The sequence below is a fragment of the Euprymna scolopes genome, chromosome 36 (genome assembly GCF_053919585.1).
Source record: "Euprymna scolopes isolate OS-2025 chromosome 36, ASM5391958v1, whole genome shotgun sequence".
Taxonomy (NCBI): Eukaryota; Metazoa; Mollusca; class Cephalopoda; order Sepiida; family Sepiolidae; genus Euprymna; species Euprymna scolopes.
The window spans coordinates 19,141,414-19,163,751 of record NC_136517.1 but is presented as its reverse complement, the minus strand read 5'-3'; the positions used below and the strand labels follow the sequence as shown (position 1 = coordinate 19,163,751).

General features: G+C 34.4%; 1 protein-coding gene across 1 annotated transcript; it reads left to right on the top strand.

Moving 5' to 3' along the window:
• Positions 1–66: 66 nt before the first annotated feature.
• Positions 67–19,906, top strand: LOC145260382 (mitochondrial ribonuclease P protein 1 homolog). The gene is made up of 4 exons (XM_080118333.1): positions 67–200; positions 6,858–7,175; positions 15,940–16,631; positions 19,578–19,906. Exons 2-4 carry the CDS (start codon positions 6,867–6,869, stop codon positions 19,735–19,737), a joined length of 1,161 nt encoding a protein of 386 aa, XP_079974459.1. The 5' UTR covers positions 67–200; positions 6,858–6,866; the 3' UTR covers positions 19,738–19,906.
• The last annotated feature ends 2,432 nt before the right edge of the window (positions 19,907–22,338 follow it).

The window sequence follows — 22,338 nt, the reverse complement described above, 5'->3', positions numbered from 1 at the left end:
TTTAATTCGATTAACTTCATTAATAATTTGAATTAACATTTAAAATGTATGACCTTCTAAAGATGTTCCTAATATATTTATACTTTTTAATGTTTTAATATGTTTTACGCCTTTCAGATTTATCTTTATCGCAAGCGATATCGATTGAAACGAAACGACATTCCTCTTCATTCTCACATGCTTTTTGGGGCCGACATTAAGTAAGTTATTATTTGAAATTCAAAAAAAAAAAGTGTATTTATTTATTGGTTGATTGGATGTGAAAAGTTAAACCGAGTTCTGATTATTTTTGTGACTCACAATTACATGTAATTCGTATTTATTCAACAAGTTTTCTTTTCTTTTTACAATGACCTCTGCTAAAGCACATGTTTTTGTTTTATAATTTTTGGTGACTTTTTTTTATTTCCGTAACTTTCATCGATGTCTTGCAAGAGGTAATATTTAGTTTGGCATTTCTTGAAAATGGCACCTCGACATCGATGGTGGTTGATTGTTTTATTTATTTACTTATGCAGACCTATGCTCAAATAATAACGTTATTTAGAAAGCCAATCTTAACATTCTGGGTACTTCACGGGGAACGTGGCCCCTGCGTAAACATCTTTTTTTTTTTTTCTTTTTTTTTCTTTTTTTTTTTTTTTTAAATGACTGCTCCCTGAAAGCGATGCATGCACAAAAGGTTTTCATTGGTTTATTTAATCACGAAACCTTGGGGTGCGCTTCTACACTATTGGGACGAAATTTCGGAAATCGTAATACTAAATTTCACATGAAAATAATGGTATCTACGTATTCCTCGTATTTTTAAGATGATTATATCCCAAAATTACGAAAATCGATAAGGTAGAAAATTATTTATTAAAGAAAATTGTGGAGGTGGACCGAATCTGAAAATTTACCAGTGGGGGAAATCTATATGTCTATAAAAGTGAAAATGTCTGTAGTGTATATGTACAATTCCCTACCAAAATAACTCTGTCAATTTTCGATCTACAGACTCGAAATTTGACATACGGAGTCGGAGTATTGAGATTTGGGAAAATCTTTTTAATCAGGTTTCGACTAGAAATTTTGCTGTTAAGAGGTCGCAGTTCACCGATTTAACCTTTGAGAACTCTACCAAACTCCTCCGCCAATTTCTGGTCTAAACACTTGAAATTTTAGACAGGTTACTTAGACATGGATCTAACTTGATAATTTGATTTGATCCCAAAACAATAAATACTAAAGGGTCATAATTGGAGTCAAAGTTTTAAAAAAAAATGACTTCTACAGTCTCTACCAAATTATTCAGCCAATTTTTGGTCTAAATATTTGAAATTTTACATAAAGTGTGTTCAAACATAGGGCAAGCTTTTTAATTGGTTTTTGGCCGAAAATTTGGCTGTCAAGGGATCAAAGTTCAAAAGATTTGATCTTTGCAATCTCTAGCAAACTATTCAGCCAATTTTGAGTCTAAACATTTGAAATTTTACATAAAAGGTATTCAGACATGCAGCAAGCTTTTTAATCAGTTTTTGGGCGAAAATTTTGCTGCGAAGAGATTAGAGTTGAAATAGTTGACCTTTACAGGCTCTACCAAATTCCTCCACCAAATTTGAAATTTTAGATGTAGGTTACTTGGACATGGAATGGATCAACCATTTTAATTTGATTTGAGCCCAAAACAATGTTAAGAAGTCAAAGTTAAAAAAAAAATTTGACTCCTGTTGTCTCTACAAACTTTTCGCTATTGTAGTTAAGGAAGCCTATTACATAGAAAGGCATTACGGTACATATTCACACTTTTTAATATATACATATGCATATAAAGTTATGAACAGTGCATAGGGCCCAAGCAAAGCCGGGCTGAACTGCTAGTATATCTATAAAAGTGAAATTGTCTGTCTGTTGGTGTGTGTGTGTGTGTGTGTGTGTGTACATTTCCTTACCAAATTACTCTGTCAATTTTCAGTCTACAGACTCGAGGTGTGATATAAGATTTGGGAAAATATTTTTAATTGGTTTTCAACCAAAGATTTGGCTGTCAAGGGGTAAAAGTTCAGCGATTTGACCTTTTGAAAACTCTTTTAAACTCTTCCGGCAGTTTTGGGTCTAAACACTTGAAATTTTAGATGTAGGTTACTTGGACATAAATCAAACTTTTTAATTTGATTTGAGCCCAAAACAATAAATCTTAAGGAGTTAAAATTGGGGTCAAAGTTTTTAAAAATTTTAACCTTGCGGTTTCTACCAAATTATTCAACCAATTTTTGGTCCAAACATTTGAAATTTTACATAAAGTGTACTTAGACATTTTAATCGGTTTTTGGCTGAAAATTTGGCTTCCAAAGGGTCAAAGTTAAAAAGATTTGACCTTTGCGGTCTCTAGCAAACTGCTCAGCCAATTTTGGGTCTAAACATTTGAAATTTTACATAAAAGGTACTCAGACACGCAGCAAGCTTTTTAATCAGTTTTTGGGCAAAAATTTGGCTGCCAAGAAGTCAAAGTTGAAAGAGTTGCCATATACAGACTCTACCAAACTCCTCCACCAATTTTGGGTCTAAACACTTGAAATTTTAGATATAAGTTATCTGGACATGAGTCAAACTTTTTTAATATATATATACATATGCCCATTAAGTTATGAAGAGTGTATAGTGCCCGAGCAAAACCGGGCTGAACAGCTAGTATAATAAAAATAAAATGAAATAAAAACACGAAATAAAAGTATGAATCAAATTTAATCAAAGAAAAAAAATTTTAAAAAACAAAATAAATACACGCTCGATTAAAAAAAACATGAGATATATACACAAAGAACGTGAAAGAAAACATTTGCGCATTTCAGAGAGCAGTCATTAAAAAAAAAAATTATGCAGGATCCACGTTCCCCGTGAAGTACACTATTTCGTACTTTCACCTACCTAACAATTTAATAATAATAGAAAAGAGGTGCTTGTGCACTTTTGCCACCGCGCTATTTTTAAATAGTTTTTTTTTTTTTCACGTTAAATTCAAGCTTCATGATATCATTTTTATTATTAAATTGTTAGGTGAAAGCACAGAATAGTTACAAAACACCCTCCTCTTCCCCCCTCCCCATGTTAAGAATGGCTTTCAAAATAACAAGTACCAAAAAAGATATCGTAAAACTTGAATTTAACAATAAAAAATAGCATGGTAACTTCTCTGCAGAAGCATCATTTTGATTGTTTTATTTAGTTAGTGGTGATTGGGAGATACCGTTTGAAAAGATGGTACTTACTTTATGTTCACTATTTTTATGTTAAAATGTTCACATAAAAAGCCGATTTACACTTGGTGATTTGTAACGTCTACTACAGTCTTTACTGTCGTAAAATGACCAATTAACCAATAACCATAAGTGTTGCATCTCTCTGCCTTTTTTACAAGTACTTTAATAGAATGTGCTCTGGTGAACACATACCTTTTGTGCCCCCTCAACATACATACTCTCGACTAACACGACAAGCAGCAAAATCTCACCCCTTCATCGTCGACATCCCTTCTAATTTAATAGTTTATTCCCTTGGACTGCTAGACTTTGGAATTCCTTCCCTGTTTCCTGCTTCCCTGACTTTACTAACCTGCAAAAGTTTAATTGTTACGTGGACAGACGTCTCGCTACTAAACTCCTCACAGTCCCCTGTTTGACACGATACCAAATAGTAGCCCCTTACATTCCCAGTGGCAATGTACCTTGCTAGTACATTTGTGTGAAATTTTAAAAAAATAATCAAACCAGCCGTTTTGGAGTCCATAGGGAATGAATACACGCATGCACAAAGTGCCTTTTGGTGCTTGTTAAGAGAGTGTACAGATCAATTTTTAAAATATTTTTTTAATGGAGAGTAGACAATGCATTGTGGATGCGTTATCAGCAGCTCCCGTAGCTTTCGCTTTTCCTAATTTGTCTCTCTCAGTCCTCATTTATAATGAGTGATTTTTCTAACAACGGGAGAAGAAAAAGCTGTATTCTAGGTCGGCAGTACTTTTGGGTGCACAGTCACTTGAGATGCCAGAAATTTTCTGTTTCTATGTCTATCCTTGTAGCCATGTCACTAATAAGGGTGCTGGAGGTAAACGTTTTATCTGGGCTGATGTTATCTGCCTGATAGTCAGGGACCCGAACCTTGGATTAACCACTAAGGAGGGCGCCCTATCAACAGATGCAAATTACTGAGTCTGCTGTATTGGCATTTGGTGAATGGATTCTGGACCGTGCAGTTACTTCTGGTGGGGCTTCTCGATGCCATATTAGTAGGTACTTGTTCCAGCTTTACCTTATGTGCTACAAAAAATATTTCTTTGTTTCTTTTTCTCTCTTACTTTCCCTCTCTACCCTGCTCTAGCCAAGTCTGTTGACTTGTTCCACAAATCCCAAAATTCCATCATGAAAAGTCTCCAGAAAAATACACGCTTAAACCCAGAACTCCAACTTCCAGCGTAGACCCCCCCTCTACCAGGTCTCCTTCTCCAACATCAGGGGGTCTACATTAACGGACATCTCACTGCTCTGGGTACTATTCAATCATTTTGCGTTTGAAATGAATAAAAAATAAAATTGGCAAAGAAAATAAAAATTTTAGGGAAAATTATTTGTCTTTATTGACAACAGGTTTGGAGAATGAGTTGACTATAGAGTCTCGGCCTGATGAAAAAAAGCATCTTTATGTTAGGAGTGGCTGTTAATTTGAGGGATAAGATTAGAAGTAACTGGACTGTTTGGATTTGTTTATCTTTTTCTGCCTGGCATATAAACAGGTAGAATGATTGTTTATTTATCTCGGGTGATGCCCTAACTAGATCTAGTCCTCCATACATCTCATCCATAGCCTTGAGTCCCTGGAGGGGCATAAGCCATCCACAACTTTATAGATGCTTTTGTAGCAAGGAGTTCTTTTTTGGGGGTGAGGGTGCTTAACCCTAACCCTAACTTTCCCAGAAGATATATAAAATCCAAGTACGTCCAAGGATGGAATACTGTTGCCATATCTGGGCAGGAGCTGCTAAAAACAGCCATTCCTGCCTTGATAGAGTAAAAAATAGACTTCGTGGCTTAGTGGGGGATGCCCTTTTCTCTACCCTGCAGCCTCTCTCCCACAGAAGAGACGTTGCGAGCCTATCCTTGTTTTATCGTTATTTCCATGACAGGTGCTCGTCTGAACTCCAATCTCTGGTCCCCCCTCGCCAATCTTTCACGAAAAACACCCGTCTAGCTGAATCCACTGTGAAAAATTTCCCCCACTCTATATCTGTGCCTAAATCAAAACGCGGATTCCATGAACAAAGCTTCTTTCTTAGAACTGCACACCTGTGGAACTCTGTTCCGTCTGCCTGCTTCCCACCGGACTACAACTTGGATGTCTTCAAGTCCAACGTTAACAAATTCCTAATGAACCGCCCCCTTAAGTAAACACTTCATCAAATCTCCACACTAACGTAATGTACTTGCAATAACCCTTATCCCTGAGTGACTTCCGGGCCTTGATAAGTGGTGATCACTGTGTAAAAAAAAGAAAAAAAGATACATACAGCACTTAGCCTTCCCAAATGGTCACCATCTGGTACTGGCGAGGCTCAACATTGCTTAACTTTGGTGATCTGGCGAGAATCGGTGTGTCAACGTGATTGTGCCGTACTAGATCTAGTCTTTGTATTTATATTTTTATCAAGTTCTTATTGTCAACAGCTTCTTATTTGTTATTAAAAGCTGTCCTCTATTAATAGAGGAGGTGCCCCGTCCATAACCGACAGGATATACTGGACAGCTTGATGAGACAGTGCGCCATGTTTGTTTTTTAATATTTGGTCAGGGTTTATTTCAAATGTGAAATATCTTCATGTTAGGGTCTCTGACAAACCTCTTTACAGAAAGACCAAAGTTTTTTTTCTACACTTAATCTTTTTCTCTCTTTCTATTTTTGGAGGTTTTCATTTTATCAGTGTGTTCAGTCTTTTTGTAATGTTCTTCTTTTTTTCACTGTTTGGGTACATCTTTGCTGTTTCGAGTTAATTCTTAGTTGCTACTTTTCTATGGAATTTTTGAGCATCTCCAGATATCTTGGAGATATTTCATCTTGAGCGAAACTAATCTACTATACTGAATCAAACTCTAAATCTAACCCGTCTCTTGAATTTCCAAATTGAACTCTTCAATCTCATAGACGAACTGCTGACAAACAGCTCTGCACTGCCATTTATTCTCAGAGTGTGGCATTAGTTAGGGGTGCGATTTCCCTTCTCCATTGAGGAATTAACTCCTGCTACCTTGATTCTCACTGAAAGATGATTGGCCAACAGACCAACTGGCCTGACCCAAGTTTTCTAAGGACAAATATGATTCCACATCTGAACTCATCAGCCAAGGTCAACCGATCAACTCTTTTGAATTAACAATTTCTTTTGAATGTCTACTAGACAACTGAGGATGGTGTCTAATAGGCATTCAAGTTCTCTGATTTGAATGAGCTAAGACAGGGGTCTCCAAACTACAGCCTGCAAGCCAGATCTGGCCCACCAAAGTCTTTAATCCAACCTGCAGAGCTCTTATGGAATGGAAAACGTAAAAAATATTCAGGAAAAATTTTTTAAATGAAAATGTGTGAAAATAGTGTTGTTTTTCTTTTTGTTCAAAAAATGATTACAAGAATGAGGTTTTGGAGAACCAGTTTCACTAAAAAAGTAAAATTAATGAACAAAACAGCATAAAACATGTCTAGGTCATTTTTTTTTTATTTTGTCGAGCATCCCCCCTCCTCCATTTGAAAACTTTAGCGACCCCTGAGCTAAGATATACGCAAGATAAATTATTTATTTGGTTTTCTCTTTCTTCCATGTTTCTTTACAGTGATAGAATATGGCTCTAAGGAACCTGTGCCGATATTCCCACAAAGGATATGCACTTATGAGCTTCAGAACAGTCACTGTCTCCCAACCTCAGCTGATAGTTACAACCACACAGTATCGTCATCAACTATGGCCTCAGGTTATCTCATCACCCACTGTTCGTTCATTACTCACCCAACAGTACTTCGAACCTCTCCCTGAAGATATGAAATCCAAAGATCCAACAGAAGTCATCCAGAACTTAGATCCCGATACAGCAAAAAAACTCAAGATTATTCAAATGGAATACGAAGTCCTTTTGCAAATGGGAAATACAAATGTAAGTGAATACAGGAGTTTTTAGAGGTTTTTTTTTTTTTTACTCCTTGTCTGCTGTTTCTTTTGATTTTCTATTAAGTTTGATAAAATACTCTTGGGACAAGAATCTTAAATAACTACAGTGAATTAACTGATTCTAATTTTTTTTTTTTTTTTTAAGACATACTAGGGGAAGGGGGGGGCTTTGCTCGGTCATAAAATACGCTTAAATATGATATTTTAATTTGTCCAGATTTCATATATATTATTCTTATAGTCGTGATTTCAAAAGTAAAAAAAAAAAGTATTTGGATGCCATCAATTTGAACATCTTAATATAAAAAATATTACATTCATAAAGGTAAGTAAACATATTCTTATTTATTATTTATAGGTAATATAGTTTAAAAATTGTGCAAGAAACATACTTACTTTAAAAAAAAATTATTTGAACATCTACATATGAAAACAAAATTACATTCATAAAAGTAAGTAGATATTCTTATATTTAAAATCAAGACCAAAAAGAAGCGAACAAATAAGTCGGAACTGTTATGAACTGGGATAATAATTATGTCATCACCGCCAAATCCTAACTTCCTGCTGATTACAATTGGTTAATATGCCGAATATGTACGGCATAATAATGTTGACACACCGGTTCTCGTCAGATCACCACAGTTAAGCAACATTGAGCCTGGCTAGTACCAGATGGGTGACCATTTGGGAATTCTAGGCGCTCTATGTGCTTTCCGCTTATCTCTGCATTGTTTCCAATCGTCCTGAACCTCCACTTGCCACTGGTATTCAACAATGTTGACTCAGGAGAGGTGTGGTTGGAGATTGTGCAACTCTTGCCACAAAAATTTCACGCACAGGCACCCTTACCGCCAAGATCAAAGTGTAGTATCTGTTCTTCAGATGCTGCACTTCTATTTCTTGTTCTCTTTCAGTGGAGGAGAAATCCTTCACGACTGAGACAATTTTTATTTTTGTACCTTTTCTCTACGTTAAAAAACAACCCTGGTGTCTAACTCTGTCCCGTGGGGAGGCATAGTAAATAGGTACAATATGGGCCGGGTAGTGAGTTCCTACACTTAACAGAAGTGAGACTTTGATCTGGATATCCTAAAATTCCTTTGATCTGGATATCCTAAAATTCTAGTGGCGCTTCTACTAGAGTGCAGGCTTTTCTCCTCTAACTTCCGACCTTGTGCTACACTATACTTTGTGGAAAGGATAATTAGTTGTTTAGGTTATGTGATTTTTTCAGTTCTTTTTCATTGTATCATCCACACAGTGTTCTAGTTATTGTTGGCTTACAAGGAGCTTTCACACAGGTCATCAAAGATTTCTCCTTGAAAACAACCTGTGGTGTTCCCTGGAAGCTGAGTGACAACAAGTCTCCCCAGATTTCCAGTACTCTCCACCTCTTTCGGTAACATTTGCAAATGAATTTGCCTTATTGCAACAGCCACTTACCGTTGATTTCTTGCTGGCAGTGGCCATTGGTCTCCACTGGAATTTCAGTGGCAATAAGTCTCCCAAAGGTCCCAGTTCTCTTTGCATTTGTCTAGTGGAAGTCTGGCCAGTGCGCTCTTCTATGTCTTTCTATCCTCCTTGACCCTTTTCGGCTATTTGATATCACTCTTTGGGGGAGGGGGACAGTGGAAGAGGATGAAGGGATAAAGATATGCAGCTGTAATGTTCTTGGTTCGATATAACGCTTCTTCATATTTTGTCTCTGTAGCAGCTCATGCCGATCATGTGGCTCATGTGTATTAGTCTCCCCATTCAAAGGTTTTCCTTAATATTTCAGCTGTTTTCATTATTATTCGTTGTATTTTTGCAGCGATTCCTCTGATTCCAATTTCTCCAATTCTTTTTTCAAAGATTTTCGGAATTGTTCCTAGTGCTTTTATTATTATAGATATTACCCTGATTTTCTTCATCATCCAAATCCCTTTCAGCTCTCTGGCTAGCTCTGTGTATTTGCTCCGTTTTTTCCTTTTCTTTGATATTCACCCTTTGGTCAGCTGGAACAGGAAAGTCTTATGATTTGACAGAACTTTTCTTTCTTAATTATTATAACATCCAGTCTTATGGGTTTCTCTGTTTGTATATCGATGTCTCATAGGATTTTGTGATTCTTGTTTTCAAGTACTGTTGCCAGTTTATGCTTGTACTATTTGTCAGCGTGTTTGAGATGCAGTTGTTTGCATAATTCCCAATGTACTGACCTCCCCACTTTTTTTTTTTTTTTTTTTTTTTTTTACACAGTGATCACCACTTATCAAGGCCCGGAAGCCACTCAGGGATAAGGGTTATTGCAAGTACATTACGTTAGTGAGGAGATTTGATGAAGTATTTACTTAAGGGGGCGGTTCATTAGGAATTTGTTAACATTAGACTTGAAGACATCCAAGTTGTAGTCCAGAGGGAAGCAGGCAGACGGAACAGAGTTCCACAGGCGTGCAGTTCTAAGAAAGAAGCTTTGTTCATGAAATCCGCGTTTTGATTTAGGCACAGATATAGAGTGGGGGAAATTTTTCACAGTGGATTCAGCTAGATGCGTGTTTTTCGTGAAAGATTGGCGAGGGGGGACCAGGGATTGGAGTTCAGACGAGCACCTGCCATGAAAATAACGATAAAACAAGGATAGGCTCGCAACGTCTCTTCTGTGGGAGAGGGGTTGCAGGGTAGAGAAAAGGGCATCCCCCACTAAACCACGAAGTCTATTTTGTACTCTGTCAAGGCATGATAGGCTGTTTTTGGCAGCTCCTGCCCAGATATGGCAACAGTATTCCATCCTTGGGCGTACTTGGCTTTTATATAGATAGAGAATTGCATCAGTAGTGAGATATCTTCTGGAGCGGTAGAAGGATCCCACCATCTTTCCAGCGACCTTGGCAACAGACTTGATATATGTGTTTCATTTCAGATCAGGAGTAAAGGTCAAACCCAGAAGCTTGTCAAAACACGGGGCCTCACCCAGACGAGAGCCATCCATCACAATTGATGCCAGCTGGGGATCAGAGCGTTGATGATGTAAGGATAGGAGTTTGGTTTTGGATGCATTAAAGGTAACTAGCCACATCTTCCCCCACTGAACCACGCGCTCAAGATCAGTGAATCAGAGAGAACTTCGTCATTTACAGCCTTTGATGTGTTGCCGTAGATGGTCGTGTCATCAGCATAGATGTCAACGAATGATTTAAGTATGTGTTTAGGGAGGTCATTGATGTAGATCAGAAAGAGAGTTGGGCCTAGGATTGACCCCTGAGGGACTCCAGCATTTATATTGCAGGCCTCCGATTTTTGACCATCTACGACTACTCTTATGAGCCTATCGGAGAGAAATGATTTAATGATTGAGAAAACATTTCCAGTTATACCGTAGCTGGAAATCTTGTGAAGTAGACCCTTATGCCATACTTTGTCGAAGGCCTTTGATATGTCAAGAGCAATTGCCCTAGAAAGGAAGCCTTTGTCAAGAGATTCACTAATCCTGTGGGATATAACCGTCAGCACATCTGCGGTAGATCTTGCAGAGCGGAAACCATATTGTGTGTCACTAAGAAGGTTATTCCTGCTGAGGTGGTTGACTATTTCTCTATTTAATATGGATTCCAGCAACTTACTCATAACACAGAGAAGACTTATTGGTCTGTACTGAGAGGGAGATGACTTATCACCTGAATTCTTAAATACAGGGCAAACTTAGTCGTGTCTGTTCTTGTATTCCTTTTGGGCCAGTTTGCTGCATTTGCTTACTATATGGTTTATCATTTCATCTCTTTGTCCACAGAGTCTGCATTTTCTGTTTTCTTGTATTTTGTTGATCTTTGCTTTGATATGATTGGTTCTTATTGAGTTATCTTGTGCTGCAGTTAATAGGGATTCAGTTTCCCAGTTTACGTGTCCTTTTTGCATTCATGTCCAAGTGTTTTCGTTATTTTCATCTTTTGTCATTCTTATGAATCTTCTGTGTAGTTGTTTCTCTTCCCAGTTTTCTTTTCGCGTCATATCCTTTGTCTCTCTGTTTTGTTGTTTTTTTTCTGTGTCTTTCGCTACCATAATTATCCTTTCAGTGTTCTGCATTATGTAGTTTTTTTAGTTCTTTTTTTCTTGTATCATTCACACAATTATCTATACAAACCAATCCTCTCCCGCCATCTTTCTTTTTCACGTAGAGTCGTGAACATCGTCTTTTGGGTTTAGTGCATTGTGCATGGTCATGAGTTTCCTGATCGAGCTGTCTTAGTTCTTTTTTAGTTCACATTATAAACGATCCAGAGTATCTTACTAATGATACTGCCCATGTATTTATACCTTTTATTAGGTTTCTACTATATAATTTAGTTTCCAGGAGTTTTCTTGTTCTTCTGAGGTATTCCGTTCATATTCTCTCTCATTTCTGTTGCTTTGATGGCGTCTGCTCCTAGAACTCCCAAGTATTTATAGGCATATTGTTCCCCTAGTGCTCTCATCTCCATTTGGTTGGGTAGTTCCATGCCTTCTGTTGTCTCCAGTTTCCCCTTTCTTATAACTAGTAGTGAACACTTTTCCATTCCAAACTCCATTTAGATATTCTGGCTGAAGATCCTGGTAGTGTTTATTAATGTCTCTATTTCCGTTTTAGTCCTTGCAAAATGTTTCCGATCATCCACGTACATCAGATGGTTCATTTTTTCTTCTGTATTAGAGAACTTGTATCCGGTTTGGCACTTTCTCAGTATATTGTTCAGGGGCATTATGGCTATGATGAACAGTTATGGTGATAGCGAATCTCGTTGGAAGATGCCTCTTTGTACGTTGATTTCTGTTATGTGTTGTCCTTCAGCTGTCAATTCCAGTCTCCATGTTCTTATTGTGTTTTCTATTACGTTGATGATCCTGCTTGGTATTTTATACATTTTTAAGCATTCTGTTATCCATGCTGGGGAGGGGGGGGGTCCTGTCATATGCTTTTTTATAGTCAATCCATGCCATTGCCATGGCTAAATTCTTTCTCCTTCTTTTTACCTTCTTTGGGATCTTTTGATCTATATATAGCAGTGTTCCTCTTTTTATTTTTAGCATCCTTTCTATTGTTATTATTATCATTATTATCATCATCATACTAGCAGGGAAACCTGATGTTGCCCAGGATTGAATGATGATTAACGAATATTTCACACTCCTATATTTTTATTGTCATCGAAATCCGTAAAATAGTCCGGGAGGAAGCTTCACATGCCTCCATGTAGTAACTTATTCGAAAATATATTTTATTCTACATTGCACTCTAGAGAACTCTGTTCCGTCTGCCTGCTTCCCACTGGACTACAACTTGGATGTCTTCAAGTCCAACGTTAACAAATTCCTAATGAACCGCCCCCGTAAGTAAACACTTCATCAAATCTCCACACTAACGTAATGTACTTGCAGTAACCCTTATCCCTGAGTGGTTTCCGGGCCTTGATAAGTGGTGATCACGGTGTAAAAAAAAAAAAAACTACTGTTTCTTTTATAAAATTATTTTATATAAACTTCTTTTCAATTAATAAAAAAAAAAAACATTAAGAAATTTACATGCGGAGTTTTAACCTACAGACCATGTTATGCAAAAAAATAAAAAATACGCTATCAACTTACCCACAGTAAAATTTTCACGGCCCGTTGTTCTATCATTGTTGCTAAGCGACGACATGGAAAAAATGGTTTTACCGATGATATATAAATTAAAATAGCGGTTTCGATTATCAATTATCGGTAATTATCAGGGGTATTCTGAGACAAAACTTTACTAAGATCACTCCCAGACTTATACACTAAAGTTCTGTAAATTTTAAAGAAAATCTGTTGAGCCATTTCGGAGTCTATAAGGAACGAACTCACATATACACACTCACAAAGTTGCATTTATATAATTGTAAAGATGTGGAGATATAAGAGGATAATTAGTAGTTCTGGTCTATATGTATTTTTCCAGTTCTTTTTGCTGTATCATCCAGAGTTTTAGTCATCAGCATTATTATTATTATTATTATTATTATTATTATTATTATTATTATTATTATTAATTTTATTATTATTATTATTATTATTATTAATTTTATTATTATTATTATTAATTTTATTATTATTATTATTATTAATTTTATTATTATTATTATTATGATTATTAATTTTATTATTATTATTAATTTTATTATTAATTTTATTATTATTATTATTATTATTATTAATTTTATTATTAATTTTATTATTATTATTATTATGATTATTAATTTTATTATTATTATTATTATTAATTTATTATTATTATTATGATTATTAATTTTATTATTATTATTATTATTATTATTAATTTTATTATTAATTTTATTATTATTATTATTATGATTATTAATTTTATTATTATTATTATTATTATTAATTTTATTATTATTATTATTAATTTTATTATTATTATGATTATTAATTTTATTATTAATTTTATTATTATTATTATTATTATTAATTTTATTATTAATTTTATTATTATTATTATTATGATTATTAATTTTATTATTATTATTATTATTATTATTAATTTTATTATTATTATTATTAATTTTATTATTATTATGATTATTAATTTTATTATTAATTTTATTATTATTATTATTATGCCCTTTATGTAATAGATTATTATTACCTTTATGTAATAGATTATTATTATCTATATATTAATAGGATAGCATGTGTGTTATTTATTTTGTGTGCCGCGCTTACATCTGAGTGACGGTCGTTTAATTGTCATGAACTTCCATTTCTTGTAATAAATAATTTTACCAAGAATTCTTCATAAGTTTTAGTTTTGGTTTCAGTTAAAGTTGATGACACTCAAGTAATTTATTTTTTTATAAATAATTTTATCACAAATTCTTCATAAGTTTTGGTTTCAGCTTCAATTATAGCTGATCGCACTTAAGTCATCGATTTTTTTATAAATAATTTTACTAAGAATTCATAAGTTTTGGTTTTGATTATAGCTAAAAGAACTTGAGTCATATATATATATATATATATGTATATATGTGTATGTATATATATATATATATATATATATATATATATATATATATACGTGTATATATATATATATATATATATATATATATATATATATATATGACTCAAGTTCTTTTAGCTATAATCGAAACCAAAACCAAATATATATATATACATTTTTTTTTCTTTTTCTTTTTTTATTACATAGGCGTCGCAACTTATCAAGGCCGATAGGCCACTCAAGGATAAGGGTTAAAGAGTGTACAGTAGTCAAAAGGACAATATAGTAATCGATAGTAATGGAAGTTCGGTAAATTTGTTAACTTAAGTGGAACGGCTCATCAGAAACTTGTTCATGTTGGACTTGAAGACAACCATATTATAGACAGCTGGAAAGCAGGAAAACGGAAGACAATTCCACAAGCGTGCAGTTCTAAGAAATAAGCTTTGATGATGGAATCTATGTTTAGGTTTAGGCACAGATAAAGAGTGGGGAAAATTATTGATAATGTTTTCAGCTAGTCAAGTGTTTCTTGTGAAAGTTTGGCGCGGGGGGAACCATAGATTGAAGCTCAGTCGAACACTTCCCATGAAAATAACGATAAAGCAGAGACAAACTCGCAGCATCTCTTCTGTGAGATAGAGGTTGCAGCGAAGAGAAAAGGACATCTCCCACCAGGCCACAAAGTCTATTTAGAACCCTATCAAGGCAGGACAAGTCTTTTCTAGCAGCTCCTGCCCATATGTGGCAACAGTATTCCATCCTTGGACGTATCTGGCTCTTATATAGATAGAGAATTGCATCAGCAGTGAAATATCTACTGGATCGATAGAAGGATCCAACCATTTTTCTAGCAGCCTTGGCAACAGATTTGATGTACGTATTCCATTTAAGATCAGGAGTAATGGTCAAGCCCAGAAGCCTGTCAAAACTATAGGCCTCCCCAAGACGAGAGCCATTCATTTTAATTGATGCCAGATGGATATATTTTTTTTATTTTGGAAATCACAACTTTATAATATGTAAAAATCGATAGAACATTTACTCTATGATAATATATACGAAATCTGCATAAGTTAAAATATCATATTTAAGCATCTGACTACACCGGGTGTTCGTGCTAGCTTAGATAAATACTTTTGCAGTTTTAACAAAAAAAAGCTACAATAATATCAGATCGTCTCCATTTACACTGAACATTTACAGAATGCCAACATCAATATATTACATATGAATGAGTCCCCTGTGGAATTTTAACAGGTCCTGCTAGTTATAATTATTGTTGTTGTTGTTGTTATTGTTATTATTATTATTATTATTATTATTATATTAATTATTATTCTTATTATAACTATCATTGTTATTATTATTATTGTTTTATTAATTATTATAATTATTATTGTGATTGTTATAATTATATTATTGTTATATTAATTATTATTGCTATTATTATATTATTATTGTTGTTTTTGTTTTTTTTTGTTTTTTTTTTTACACGGTGGTCACTACTTATCAAGACCCGGAAGCCACTCAGGGATAAGGGTTATTGCAAGTACAGTATGTTAGTGTGGAGATTAAATGAAGTGTTTAATTATCATTTTTATTATATTAATTATTATTATTATAATCATTATTGTGATTATGTTGGTGTTATAATTATTATTGTTATTATATTAATTATTATATTTATTGTTATTAATATTATAGCTACTTTTTCAACTTCAACTATTCTTTTCATTGTTTGCAGTTGCCAGAAGAAATGACTGATGCCCGTTGGTTGGAAATGCTTCAATTTAATACGTCCAATGCCAGAAGACGTCAGTACCGTTATCTAAAAAAGATTGAGGTCAATAAACTGGCAAAGAAACAAAAACGAGAGCAACGTTTGCAGGAAGGAAATTACCGACCGAATTACAATATAGAAAACCCCAAGAATAGTTACTTAATGTTTGTGCGCCAGAAGACCATGAATCAGTTTTACTATTCACGCTTGGCCAATTCCATTCTTTTTGGCCAGCCGATTATCTTTGACATGGACTTTGAACATGCAATGCGACAGCAAGATGTGATTCGACTATTCGAACAATTCTTGATGGCGCACGGATCCAACAAGGTGCACAAGGATCCGTTCCATTTTGTCCTGTGCAACCACAAAGAAGGCAGCCATTTTCAGAAGATTTTTGAGAACAGTTGCACAAACCGAAGCTCCGAAGAATATCTTTTCACACTCAAAAGCGAGCATTATTTGGATTTGTATCCACACAAGGACTTAGTCTACTTAACACCAGATGCGCCAAACGAACTAACAACCTTTGACCACAGTGCTGTTTATATTATAGGCGGACTGGTTGACAAAGTAAATGCGAGACCACTGACATTAGCGAAGGCAAAAAGAGAAAGAATAAAAATGGCGAAATTTCCTTTGGATCGATATTTAAAGTTAGTTTGTTTTTTTATTTCTTTTTCTTCTTTATTATTTGTTATTTTTTAGGGTTTTTTTTAATTTCTTTTTGTTTTTTATTATTTCTTTTTTTTAAATTGTTTTTGTTCTTTATTATTTGTTATTTTTTAGTTTTTTTTATTTCTTTTTGTTCTTTATTATTTGTTATTTTTTAGTTTTTTTGTTTCTTTTTGTTCTTTATTATTTGTTATTTTTTTTAGTTTTTTATTTCTTTTTGTTCTGTATTATTTTTTAGTTTTTTTATTTCTTTTTGTTCTTTATTATTTGTTATTTTTTAGTTTTCCTTGCAGTTTTTTTTTTTTTTTGTTATTGTTGAGAATTATTCATTTCATCTGAAGTAGATTATTATTGTTAGCATTCGTTTCCTCAATATCTTTCTAGTTAGAATTCTTTTTGCAAAAACAAAGGGTAAAATCCCTTCAAAACGTATTGAGGTTATATGAGAAAATAAAGCTGTGTACGCATTACAAATGTTTCTTTTCTGTTTCTTACGTTGTACATTAGTACATTAGGGATCATTTTGAGTTAAAAGTTTATTTACTGTACTCATCTGAACTAGAGAAAATCATGATTAAAATGTATATGTCTCGTGTAAAATAGCTAATGAAGAAATGAAATATGGCCGACGTTCAGTAGATCGACAGATGATCAAAAAGTCAGATCAAGCGTACCGGAAAACAAAATTAGACCAAATTGGCAACTGAAAAATAAAAAAATAGAAGAGAACATGCACAGAGAAGATATTGGTGTGAGGGAAAAAAGCAAAGGAACTGATTTGCCTTATTACCACTTCCGGTAGCAGCCATGCCAAAAGTTAACCAGTATGTTAGCTGATGATAAAACCAATTTTCTCCTACAAAACAACAAAACCAAACTAAACATGAATAAATATTTGAAGATATAAACAATTTGAAGCATAAAAATTTTTCTAAAATTATTAATTTCTTTTACTTAAAATTGCGTTTCTGCGGTCGAACTGATGGTATCTCCAATGCCAATCCAAACAAATTACATATAAAGCGAACTGCCTGTTTTATTCAATACTAGCAGTTTAGCCCAGATTTGCTCGGGCCCTATGTACTGTTCATAACTTTATGTGCCTACGTGTATATATATATATATAAAATATATTTTAGTCATCGACATACAGTCCTGTTTCGTTGTTTCACAACTCATCAGTGCCGCTAGACTAATCCCTATCCCAAGCCAAGGATCGAACCTAGAACCGTCGTGATGACAGTCGGCAGTTCTACCCCCTGACTACGGAAGCGGTGGCCGTAATTAATCTGTCCGAATGTCAATTTAAATAAACATCCGTCCGCCACTCGTAAAGGGCTCAAACGTTTGTTTGTAAACAAACCGCGAGCTTCGCATTTTTTCAGCTAAATTAAGTAGCGAGTAAGATTATTTACGATAGTGCTCAACCCAAGAGGGGGGCTTTATAAAATATATTTTAGTCATCGACATACAGTCCTGTTTCGTTGTTTCACAACTCATCAGTGCCGCTAGACTAACACCTATCCCAAGCCGAGGATCGAACCTAGAACTGTCGTGATGACAGTCGGCAGTTCTACCCCCTGACTACGGAAGCGGTGGCCGTAATTAATCTGTCCGAATGTCTATTTAAATAAACATCCGTCCGCCACTCGTAAAGGACTCAAACGTTTGTTTGTAAACAAACCGCGAGCTTCGCATTTTTTCAGCTAAATTAAGTAGCGAGTAAGATTATTTACGATAGTGCTCAACCCAAGGGGGGGGGGCTTTATATATTAAAAAGTTTGACTCATGTCTAGGTAACCTACATCTAGAATTTCAAGTGTTTAGACCCAAAATTGGCAGAGGAGTTAGATAGAATCTGCAAAGGTCAACTCTTTCAACTTTGACCTCTTGGCAACCAAATTTTTGCTCAAAAACGGATTAAAAAGCTTGCTGCATGTCTGAATACTGTTTATGTAAAATTTCAAATGTTTAGACCCAAAATTGGCTGAATAGTTTTCTAGAAACTGCAACGGTCAAATCTTTTTAACTTTGACCCCTTGGCAGCCAAATTTTCGGTCAAAAACCAATTAAAAAGTTTGCTCTATGTCTGAATACACTTTATGTAAAATTTCAAATGTTTATATCAAAAATTGGCTGAATAATTTGGTAGAGACCACAAGGTTAAATTTTAAAAAAACTTTGACCCCAATTTTGACTCCTTAAGATTTATTGTTTTGGGCTCAAATCAAATTAAAAAGTTTGATTCATGTCCAAGTAACCTATATCTAGAATTTTAAGTGTTTAGACCCAAAACTGCCAGAAGAGTTTAATAGAGTTTTCAAAGGTCAAATCGTTGAACTTTTACCCCTTGACAGCCAAATTTTTGATTGAAAACCAATTAAAAATATTTTCCCAATCTTAATACTCCTTATGTCACACCTCGAGTCTGTAGACTGAAAATTGACAGAGTAGTTTGGTAGGGAAATGTGCACACACACACAAACGCACACACACACACACACACACACACACAATTTCACTTTTATAGATATATAGATTGAACATATTCTTTTTCAAGATTATCTTTACAATTTGAAAGTTGATGTCCATTTGCTTTCTCTGAAATTTAAGTGAAAATTAGCATCCTAATGAATTTAGTACTCTCTGTGCTTTTCAGTGGTGTTCTTCCTCCATCTTTCTATCATCCTAGACTTTTCTTCATCACCGTTTTCTGTTGCATAGCCCTACACTTCTTTTTAGGGTCCTGGATATGTCCTTAAACTATATCCGATGGTGAAATATATTATTCCGATGCTTGTGTGACCCCTTTAGTAAAATTACTTACCTACCACTAATTTAAAATGTTAAAAAAAAAAAATAAGAGACATCTCAAAAATCAGCTTTTATTTTTGACAATGATCATAATTTATATATTTTGTTTGCAGGTGGACATTGGGCAACAAAAGTCTCACTCTGAACCAAGCGGTGGACATTTTGTTGGAAATGAAACTCACCAATGACTGGCAAAAGGCTCTTGTCCATGTGCCTCGACGGAAGGTCACAGATCCTGAACAATTAAAACAGATGAAGATGAACCAATTTTAACCTTTTTTTTTTTTCGGTGCAAGTCCAGAGTTCAACCTAATATAAAAAAAAAAAAATATATAGAAAAGTCTTTGTACATACCCGTCACAGAACAAAAAATGTCATATTCCAAAAACCACATTAATTGATCGAGTAGTTTTTTTTTTATATATATATATATATATATATATATATATATATACAAAATCATATTTTTATGATTTAAATAGTAAATCATAGCCATTATGAGGATGATTTTGATCTCGATAGTTCGAATTGAATTGTCTTCTTTTTATTTATTGAAAATGGCAGATCAGAAACACATCTTTCTTACTCATAAAATTTGATTTTTTTTGTTAAAAAAAAAAAGCTACTTGATCAATTCATATGATTTTTGGAATATGACATTTTCGTGACGGGTACGTACAGCATAAAGATTTTTCTATTTTTAATTAGATAAAACTTTAGACTTGCACCGCTCTCTCTCTCTCTCTCTCTCTCTCTCTCTCTCTCTGTAATTTTTTGGTAAATAAATGCTTAGTTTTCTTGAAAATGTTCTTTTTCTTTTTAACTAACTTTAACCAAAACGCCAATCCAAGTGCTGCAAGGTAAGCGGAGCCGAGGAAAACTTGAAGCAATCAAGCAAGAGAGTAAAGGATGGAATTTGACTCGCTGAACTATGAGGGCTGGAGCACCGTAAACAAGGAAAGACTCTACCGCTGATCTGAAGAACTGCCTTTTCAGTTTATCAGTTACCCTTGTAGTCCATACTGAACGCAGCCCATCCAATACGGCCCATGCTTTTGAGATGCAAATTTCGATATCTCTCTCTCTGTGGAATCTATGTTGCTACCCAGATACGTAAACTCAGCAACTTCTTTCAGCCCTGATCTCTCCTTCCACATTGATAGTCATAAACTTTGTCTTCTTACGAACAGTATTAAATATATCTTGGCAAAATCATCCCATGAAACAGCAACTTTATGGCAACCTACCTGCCATATCTAATGCGATCAAGGAGAGATACCTACGATTTGCCAGTCAATGTCTGAATTGGTGAATGATGTATTGCTATAGACTCCACGACACAGACACACAAGCAGAGGACAACTTAGATCCATGTACATCCAGCAACTGTGAACCTGAAGATCTGAGGCAGCTGATGGAAGACAGGAAACTCTGGAGAGGAAAAGTCACATTGGTTCTGGCAAGGAGCCCGTCATGATTATGATGATGATGATGATGTTGAACTATGATGATTGAAGGGTGAGCTTGCTAAATATTTAAAAAAAAAAAACACCTGTCCTCTAGACAAGAGAAAACTGACATTAAATGCTATATATGCTATTGAACACTATATGACTAAGTATATGTCCTGATTCAAAATTTTAAATTCTCTCCTTCCCCATGTTAATTGATGTTGGCCTAGGAGTTGAATATCAGGCTGCAGGATTAAAGGTGATTTTGCAACTAAGTTTGAATTCTTTGATTGAGAGCATCTCCTTTTTTTGCATTAGCATAAAACCCTGTAGGTAATGATAATAAACATTTAATTAAAAATATAAAAAATATTATCTCTATAATAAAATAACATTTTCTTCCCTAAATATTGATGCAATAGAAAACCAAACAGGCCATTACTATGCAAATCTTTTGCGATTATCATTCAAACCTAATAGTGCAGCGTGTTTTCACGCAAGAATACGCACATTTCATCACCTTTCTAAAACAATTATAATTTGCCCTCTTTGCCTCACTCTCAGCCACAAAGGTAGTAGCAAATCTTTCCTCCCTCCTTGAATTTAATCCTCTCACAATGTTTGAAATCACCAGGTCTTTTTTTTTTTCAGTGTCATACTCAGCCAAATGCCACCGGAAAATTTGCACATATGCAAGCAGAGAACAGCATAAATATACGTTTTTGTTTTAATAGGTTTTCTTCATCAAACAGACTATTAAAACACATTTCTTTATGGCTTATTGACCTCCTTACAGAGCTTACATTGCATGTTGTTTTTATTTGCATTATGCCTTATACTTTTTTTGTTACACTTACTGTGTTTATTGTTATTAGCAGCATTCTTATCTTTGAAGCTAACAGTATTGGCAGAACGGATTTTATGGGTTTGATACTTTTTTTTGTTACTGCTTTTATTATCTATTTATTAATAGGATAGCGTGCATGTTATTTATTTTGTGTGCCATGCTTACATCCGAGTGACGGTTGTTTAATTGTCATGAACTTCCATTTCTTGAAAAAAATAATTTTAACAAGAATTCTTTATAAATTTTGGTTTTGGTTACGATTATAGCTGATGGCATTCCAGTAATCTATTCTCTTTTTTTATAAATAATTTTATCAAGAATTCTTTATAAGTTTCAGTTTTCAAATATAGCTGAAGGAACTAAAGTTTTTTATATATATATATATTTATATATATATATATATGTGTGTGTATATAATTATTTTTTTACTATAATAATTATTAAATACCTACAGACACTAGTGTTTCATCCTTTCGGGAATCTTCAGTGCAGGGTGTCACGATTAATACCAGTCGAACGATTCGAACCCCGCATCACGAGACATCTCTGGCTCGGTTTAGCGAAGACCTAATCCAT